Raw genomic sequence first — 9,497 nt, forward strand, 5'->3', positions numbered from 1 at the left:
AGAGTTCACATGTGAAGAAGTCAAAATGTTCACAAAGATTAGCAGCAGTAAATGTTTCACAAATGTTCCTCACCATCCTGGTACAAGTGCGTTTAAGCAAACCAAACAAAAAACAAAATTGTTAAGGCCATAAGTCTTGATCATAAGCCATTGCAGCCCAAAACAACAACAACAAGAACAAAATATGTTTCCTCATATGGAAATAGATTACATATAGTCTGTAGCATTAGGAAATACAGTCCACTGCCTCACTCACAGAATGGTTTTCAGGAAGAGTTCATCACAGTGACGGCCATCTATATCATAGTAGGTGCTAACTATGGAAATATGCAAAAACTAATTGTAATTGGGTCCATCTTCATTTATCTTTACTGGTCTGAAAAAGGCCTTCAGCTACATAACCACTACCTCCTACTGTCCAGACTAAGCATGTCATATTGCTGATTTGACCAGGGCATTAGCGGGTTGAGAGTTGGTGTAATAATTATGGAATTTGCCCCACAAGGTAGGTTCCCACTTTTGAGGGGAAATTGGCTAGGCTTAAAATAACCCACAAGGAAAGCTAGTTGTGTGTTCCTGTGTCATATTGTATTCAAGCCGTAAGCTGTTAAGCAGAGGTATTCAGCCAGACTCTAACTCAGTGCATTTATACTGCTGGTGATGTGTTTTATAAGAGCCAATGCATGCCAATATTCACTGTAATTAGCTACTGCAGTACAGAATTACATATCACATGGCTTCTCTAAATCTACTGGACTGAAAAGGATATCATGCTATTAGCACATTGATTTCTAACATTTATTTATTTCATTTATACTTTGTTGATGGAGTTAGCCCCACTAGGTTAATGACCTCTTTTCAAGAGAGACAAATGGGGGATATTTCTATTACTGGGGGAAATTTGATCAGGGAATTGGGGGAACTTCTCCTACTCTCTTTGATAGCTGCTGTGGGGTCTTTTATATCCACCTAAACTACCACCACCTAAAGCAGATGGGGTTTTGGTTTAACTCATCCAAAGGACAACACATTCAGGAATGCAGTAGCCACCCCCCCCCCCATGCTACACTGCAGTGTCAACAGTCCAAGAATAAAACCCACAGCCTTTTGGTTTTCCAGAACTAAGGACAGTGTACTACCTGTTGTGCTACTGATGCCGCTACAAACAAAAGAAATCAGTGTAGCAATGGCAGAATAGCGACGGCTGTGTGACTTTGTTGTGCTTTAATAATTCAGCCCCTAAAATCATTGCTTTCCTACATGCCATAAATGTTTTAAATCATTCAGGACACCATTCGCCTCCTCATCAGTATCCTAAATTTACGAACAGTGCCATATCTTCTTGTTTATATGTACCACACGATTATCAAAATCACTTTCCCACTTTCTTTTTAATCTCTCTTTCTTTCTGTTAGCCTCCTACATAAGTTATGCATTATATTTTCTACTCAATTTATGCTTTACACTGTATGTGGTTTTCATTGTTTTCTAAAAGTATACAGAAAATGCATATGTTGCTATGACGTTCTTGTCCAGCACACCCTTCAACTAAAAACTGCCTTTCTGATTTATATTTATCTTACATTAATTTCTTAAAGTGTATTGGTCATATACTGTGGCAAATGTAATTTAGGAATGCTTTTAGTTGGGTATAATGTTCTTATCATATTCAATTACAAATTATGCAGTTTTTGATGTAAAAAGTTATATTCATTATGCATTTTATTTTTTCAATAAGAATAACCCCTGAAATTTTTTCTTGGACCTGAAAATTCCATCCATGACATCATGAAAGACTGAACCCACAATGCCTCACTACCCAAAATTAATGTATGGACCATTGCACTAAACGTCTGCCATGACATCATAAAAGACTGAACCCACAATGCCTCACTACGCAAATTAATGTATGGACCATAGTACTAAACTTCTTCTATGACATCATAAAAGACTGAACCCACAATGCCTCACTACCCAAATTAATGTATGGACCATTGTACTAAACTTCTGCCATGACATCATAAAAGACTGAACTCACAATGCCTCACTACCCAAATTAATGTATGGACCATTGTACTAAACTTCTGACATGACATCATAAAAGACTGAACCCACAGTGCCTCACTACCCAAATTAATGTATAGAATACAATATTTCTATACTAAATGCATCAGTAGGAAATTACAAGTGGTGATAAGTACTGACACTACAATGGAAGTAAAAAGCTGTTCTTCTAAAGATGTAAATGAAATGTTCTTGCCCACGATGCATTGCAGTTAATGTAAATCATCTAATACCTACCATGATACCATTTTGTGGGTGGGGCTATAAAGAAAAACTGAGTAAACAGTGAAATTAAAAAAAGCACACTGCAAACTTCATCTAGAAAAAAATCTCTTGAACATTTGCCTGAGGAGTACGACTGGAACTTTAATTAATTGTAAAACAAAGATGCTTCAGAGCATGACCAATACACTTTAACCCACATGTTTGTGTGTATCAGACACCAAGTGATATCTCACAGCAGAACTGCTCTGAAGATTTGCTTCCCTCTAAATCCTAGTACACAGCAAAGTAGAATTTCCTTCTCTCATTCCACAATTCTGCTATATCTAGCTGATCTACCTCTGAAATCTAGCACATGTTATCTATTTGCTTAATTTCTTGAGGGGAAGAAAAATCTGCCATATTATACCTAGGCCATCAGAACTCCATCTGCTATAAGGGTTCTGATTCACCATCTGCCAGTCATTGCCCAGACTATTCTATCATCCATTCATTTCATGTCTTCATTAATAAAACTAAACTTAATAAAAGTAAACAAACCATAGAGGTAGCCTAATATGTGGCACCTGAGTGTCCTTTCCCTCTTGCCAATACAAAAAGGCTATTTTTTTTAAAAAAACACTGTGAAGCCACAGATTGTAAACTTTTAGGCTGTATTTAGGCTACTCCAAAGCACCCCTGCTAGACAGGAACACATACATACTCAATAGTAGTTTCACTTAAGAAGACTTTGGCGGAGGATTAAGCCTCTCAGCTTTAAAGAGCTATTTTCTGTAGTCAAGAATATAGAATTTGTTTCCTTCCACCTCCATTTTCCTACTGTGTTCCCAGGTCACACACGAAAAGAGAAACTTGTATACAGTGGACATATCTGGTTATCAAATGAATAAATTAAAGATACATATATTATACATGAATTACCCAACCTTATTCAGTACAATTATCCAATTTTCTGAAATATCATTTTCAGTACCAGACAATATGACAATGAACTCGGCTTTCTCTAGTTTCCTCTCTGCACATGCTATCTTCTCTGATCCCACCTACAAAATAAAAAAGAGAGGAAAAAGAGAGTCTTGACTTTCCTGTACAGGGGATGGCTTCCACTAAATATAATCAACCATGCATGCATGGAGTCCCAGAGACCCACACCCATCTCCCAAAATCTTCACTACAGCTCCTCCAGTATGTGAAACTAAGTACCAAAGGCAGTCAGGGTTCCCACATGGTGCTGCCTGCAGTACCTAATTCTACATACAGGTGGAAATTCTGCCTCAGGGTTCCCACATGGTGCTGCCTGTAGTACCTAGTTCTACATACAGGTGGAGCGTCTGCTTTTGCGAGAAGCCCATTCGCTGGGCTTTGCCATTGATTCAGTCTCATACATTAGTGACTGATTAACGTACAATGCTAAATTGTTTTGTTGAGGGAAGCTTGATTCCACTTTTGGAGTAAGGCATAGGGTCCAACAATTTCCCATCAGATTAGAATGAAAGGGAGCTGGCAGAGCCATGCCTTTTAGTATTAGGCATGGTGAGTACGGCTATATGAATTTTAAACAATATATTCTAATTTTATAGCTGATCTGACATTGAGTATGTGTAACAAAGAATATATTACATGCCATTTGAAAAGCAGAAAGTTAAAGTGTTCACCTTGTAGGTGCAAGGTGCAGGGTTTGATTCTCACATGGGGTAACTGGCTAGGCTTAAAATGGCCCACAAGGGCAGTTAGCCTAGTCCTAATCTATGAACCTATAAATCTATATGAAGATTGAAGAGAAGGATGTGAACAGGGCACAAAATTAAAATACTAAAGAAGAGAATAGAATGTAAAAGTAGGCAAAAACATAAAAGGATAAAGACAGAAGGAGTAGGAGGTAAGCAGTACATGTATGCTGAAAAAACAAATCATTGTTGTGGTAATCATGGGCTTACCCCAATGTTAAGTAATGCAGTATAGTATCTTTTATTAAATTTGGAATTATTTTTGTTTATGAGATAGATAATGTCCCACTTAAATCTGACACAGTCAATAAAGCATTAGGTACCTTTGTTGACAAAAGACTCTCCTCTGATTACGGTGTCTCTGTGATGGTTCACCTGGTACACTTTATCTTTCATGAGATCTCCTGAAGGTCCGAAAAAGTTATAGCAGCCCCACTTCATTCCTCTCTTACTAGGTCTACCATTGAATACAGTACCCCACGTTACCATGCATCTTGCTAAGCACCTAAACCAATTCATGAGGCCTCAAAGTTTCCTCACCAGAAAGCTCTCTGATATCAGTACCCTTTCCTGCTCTGACAGATTAAAATCCTTGTCCTCTACTCAGTGTCATATGGACTGCTCAGGGATGATGTCTGCTTAGTCCTTGAACGTCTTCATCTAAAGATAACCAAACGTAAAGCAAATATTAACTCTATAGACCTAAATGTCTACCTGTACATCTACATCACCAAATGGCACACCAGGTACCTTACTAAACATAACTCCCCATTTGTGGAATAGACTGCACTGACATATAAAGCAGAGGACTTCCCTAGTAACATTTAAAATCAGTCTGGATGACTGGATGGGTCATCACAAGTTTTTACTTGGATATATGAAGAACACCTATTTAATAAGGGACACTGTTAGTCATTGACCACTACTGGATGATGTGGCTTAGCTACTTGATGGTCTCTTTGCCCGTAAGCTAACTAAGAACAGATACACCTAAGAACTTAAAAGTGAAATGTTATGCTGCCCAAAAAGAAGAACTACCAAATCTAATTCTGAAATCCTGTGTTAGATATGGATCTGTGCTGTTATAAAACCATAGTGTCAGAGCAGAACTGAGCACCTTAGATCGAGATCTCCTGAATACCCCAAAGGAAAACAAGGGGTAACAACCTTAACTGGACACCTCATGAGGTGTTGCACAGTAGTGAACAGCAGCCATCCAACATCAAAGCACAAGAGTAAACTCAGAGTGAATGTTTTACTGCATGTTTAGGGTATATAAAAGGGATAATGAGATTCATATCAATTTTATTTTTTATTTATTTTATTTTATTTTACATTTGTTGACTGGGCTAGTCTAGCTGGATACATGTCCATTTTCAGTAGAGGCCCAGGGAGATAAGCTGCAAACATAATCAAATTACAAAATAGAAATTACAAAATAAAATTACAAATAATAGAAAATAAAATTACAAAAAATAGAAAATTACAAAATAAAAATGCAGTACTTCATATGTAGATAAACTCAAATCATAGCAAAATTACTATATATAATACTTAAAAGTTTCTAAAGTTCTACTACATAAGAGAATTTAATAGTGTATGGGTTACAATTAAATGGAAAGTTTGTCTAAGAGGAAAAGTAGTTTAGAGTCTTTGCATGGGTTTTTAGATTTAAGGAGGTCAGGTACACTTTGAGGTTCTCATGTTGCCATTTGTATGTCAAAGTAGGGGAACATGAGATGAAGGTAGAGAACAAATGACACAAATGAGGGCTGGACTATGGTTAGCTTCTAGGATTGAAGGAAGAGAGGGGACAAAGCCCATAAGGAGGGTATAAGGCAAGAAGAGATAGTAATAAGAAAAGTGAGGTTCAGTCAGGTTTATAGCAGGGACAGAGCCAATGATTTTTCATAAGTTCTTTGAGGTATTTTTTGTAGCGAGATGTAGATGAGAGAGATGTGAGTGACACTGGAAGCTTGTTCCATATTTTTCTCACAATGTTGGTAAAAAGGGAGTCTCCAGCTTTGTTATTAGATTTGATATTGGCGATTAGTAACTTGTTAGCTGAACGAAGTGTTGCAAGATTTTTGTATGGGGAGATAAAGTTAGAGAGGATTGGAGTATTATTTGGATGATGAAGGATTTTTTGTGTGATCAGTAGTTGATTGAATCCTGAATAATAAAAACACACAAAACAAAAATGTTAAAAAACTGTAACATAAAAAGTAGAAAAAGTATTTTTGCAAGGTGGCAAGCCCCATTTGTACCTCTGCCATCCTTACTTAATTGCATTAACTTCATAGTTGCAAAACATGGGTAAGGGCAAACAGCATTTGTTTCTGCATTGCGATTGCAGTACTTTGTTGCAAAGAACAACAATAAAAATTGCTTTCTTAATGCAAAGAAACACCTCTACCCCGAAGTTTTAAAATTCACTGCGCAATAAACTACAAAATGTGACACAAGACTTTAATTGAAACTCAAATACCTTTAACCAAGCTGCAAACCCTGCAACTTTTGACTTACAAGTGATCTCAACATTCCAGTTTTAACAATACTTTGCATTAATGGTCAGTGAGCATGGGGTGAAAAAGTACCATAAAATTAAAATACATAGCAAATTGTTAATTTCAGTTATGATCAGTAAGACAACCCTAGCAAAAGTGAAAAAGTACTGCAGCTAATAAAGAGGTAGAAAGAGAGATGGAGAAGAGAAAATAGTAAAAAAAATGAAGAAAAGAAGACAGAAAATTAGTGAAACAGTTGTAATAGAAAGGATGGGCAGAAATAAGAAAAGATAGGACAAAAAGGGAGTAGCAGGACAAATAAATCGTAGCATGAATGAGCTGTAACTGAGATAGAAATAGAGACACAATTTATTTTCCTCACATTAACAGCGCTCCCTGTTCATGGGGTTCATGTGGTAAGGATAGCAACAGGAGACAAAAGAAATGCATTTTTTCCTGAGCATGGAATGACCCAGAATTAGTAATATTCCATTCAGCGTGGGATACACTAAAACAATAGCACACAGGAAAAGGAATGCCATGGAGTACTCTCCTGAATAGGTATAAATGATGGACACCAAACAGGTAAGTGATAAAACATAGACAAACACAAGACATACAATCATCTTGATGACATGACCATAAGTCTTAGTGCATGGTTTGGTGAAGCCAATGGTGCCAGTTTTCATCTTCTTTCTGTGACAACACAGAGAATGCACAAGGAAACCAGAGCTGATCGTCATGAGTATCAGAGGCACCACACATCCCAGAAGTGGATATAAGACATAGTAAATAGGCTTCAGTATGAAGTCATCAAGTTGAAGTGTGCAGTAATTTCCTGAAGCATTCTTCAAGCTTACTCTGTGAACTCTGTCTGTGACTGTTGCGCAGGTGATAACTAGTGTTGCTATAATGGTTCCGAGGATAAGCTGGGGCACAATGGTAGGAAATTTCACTTTGGCTAATGCAATTACCCTCCAGTTGGCACTGACAATCTTGACACAGTAGAAGACGCACAGCCAAGCAGTGAACCAGAAACAGCATGCAAATGCTTCGAGGGTCAGAAGGAGGAATCCAGTGGTAAAGTAACAAAACCACTGTAAAACATTGGAGATAAACATCACCAGTTCCACCAGTTGCAGTAGGAGACTGGACACTGAAATGCTGAATACAATGAGGTCATTTGGGGGTCGCTTGGTGTTTTTTCTCAGTTCTTTGCCACTCTGTACTGCAACAAACAGACTTCCAGGAAGGCCAGCTAAGATGATTGTGATCGCACTGAGACAAAGGGCCAACATCATGTTCGCAGATGCCTGCTTAGTGCTGAACACTGCTAATGATTTGACTTGCCAATTTAATATACTCACATTTTTTTGTTTTTTCTGTCACACTGCAAATTTGCTTAAAAAAATTCTGAAATCCCACTTCAAATAGCATGTGGTTTGATTACATATTCAGATGGCATTTTCTCAATTTTAAATTTAAGGGGTGTGTGGAAAAATACAAAATGTAAATTTATCCTGAGAGGCAGGGGTGGTAGTGTAAATATGCTGACACCTGTTAGTCTTGTTTGTTTTTACTTGGCTTATATGTGCTATTTTTACAACAACCTGGCCTCATCCCAACAGCTGCACTGTTTATTACAGAGGTATGTGATCTGTTGTCATACCTATACAAGATGGTATGCGGCACCTGACATTTACTAATAGCTAGTGATGTAAGGTACGTAATTCTTTAGTGACTATGTCTTGGAACCAGCAATGGTTTGTTAAGCATGTATTAACCCTATGTCTATGGCTACTCTAGATGTAGTTACATATAAGAAATTACTTTTGATTGCTGAGGAAAGAATAAGTCATCTAAAGAAAGACAGTATAAGCAACACTAAACAAAAGTACACAGGTAGCAAACAGCAATAGTGAAGTCAATGAATTAAGCAAAGTGAATACTGAAATTATCAGGTAAAAGTAGAGATACATTCTGGTGTATAACAGGCAGATACGTAGTGCGTGGAAAATAGGAAGGTAAGGTACAGCTAACTTAAAGAAAAGGCAAAGCTAATTTGGCCTTCTGGATTGTAACATGTAATATGAAAACAAGCGTACATAATGTGAGAAAATGTATATGATGGGCAGGAAAATAGATGCAGTATAATATAAGGTTATGTTATGGGTAATGTGATATGAGCATGCTGTACACTTCAGACCTGCATTTGACTTTAATGCTTTCATTTTTAAATGTTATGGCTTTGTTTAAATCATTTAACAAGCCTCAAAGCTTGGTGTACAATGCTGAAAATATGAAAGTTGTACCCAACTGAGTCATTCCCTTTGTAAAGTCTCAGTAAATATTGTCAGACATTCAGATGGCTTTTCTGGGATCTGAATCCTAAAAACAGCTCTGATTCTTTCAGTGGTGATGTGGTCTCTCTCTCTCTCTCTCTCTCTCTCTCTCTGTCTTGCCTCTGCTTGTATTTGATACTGAAACTGTTACCAGTAACCCCATTTGTCAGTTATTTGCATGTGCCACAGCTGTTGTTAAGTATTGTCATAGCAAATATTAGCTTGATGGGTATTCTACGTAAAGTCATGTAGAAGTTCATAATGAATCTTTTCCAAAATAACACAAGGGGTGTAGTTCTGGTCGATACAGAGCAGCATGAGTTTATGGGTTTATTAAGAGAAATTGTGTCTTTTGATTCTTATGGTATTATCTGATCATGTTAGAGCAGCACTTAATGAAGGACAGACAATGCAGATTGCTAATTTTGACCATGTTAAGGCATTTGGTGCTATCCTTCATGAGACAGTGAATGACAAAAGCATTAAATGTTAATACATGTATAATTTAGTAGGAAGACAATAATTGCATAACAGAACAATTGGGGAAGTACCTGGGCATCCTGATGGGGGTTGCAAGCATTACCTCACAGGGCTACCCATATTCAGGTCACTTTTTATGGACTATTCTTCTAAGA

General features: G+C 37.3%; 1 protein-coding gene across 1 annotated transcript; it reads right to left on the minus strand.

Moving 5' to 3' along the window:
- Positions 1-3,203: 3,203 nt before the first annotated feature.
- LOC122808139 (taste receptor type 2 member 4-like) lies at positions 3,204-7,821 on the minus strand. Its single transcript, XM_044079109.1, has 2 exons — positions 7,141-7,821; positions 3,204-3,329 (listed from the first exon to the last, which is right to left on the minus strand). The coding sequence occupies exons 1-2, from the start codon at positions 7,819-7,821 to the stop codon at positions 3,204-3,206; spliced, it is 807 nt and encodes a 268-aa protein (XP_043935044.1).
- Positions 7,822-9,497: the final 1,676 nt, after the last annotated feature.

This window comes from Protopterus annectens, chromosome 8.part0 (assembly GCF_019279795.1).
Source record: "Protopterus annectens isolate FY-2018-M chromosome 8.part0, PAN1.0, whole genome shotgun sequence".
Lineage (NCBI taxonomy): Eukaryota > Metazoa > Chordata > Ceratodontiformes > Protopteridae > Protopterus > Protopterus annectens.

What these genes read in the sequence shown, in the direction of transcription:
- LOC122808139 (XM_044079109.1), bottom strand. Translation starts at nt 7,821, where the DNA reads ATGATGTTGGCCCTTTGTCTCAGTGCGATCACAATCATCTTAGCTGGC. An exon ending in GTCATGTCATCAAGATGATT is followed by an intron (nt 3,330 to 7,140) that starts GTATGTCTTGTG and finishes TTTATTTTGTAG; the next exon opens with GTGGGATCAGAGAAGATAGC.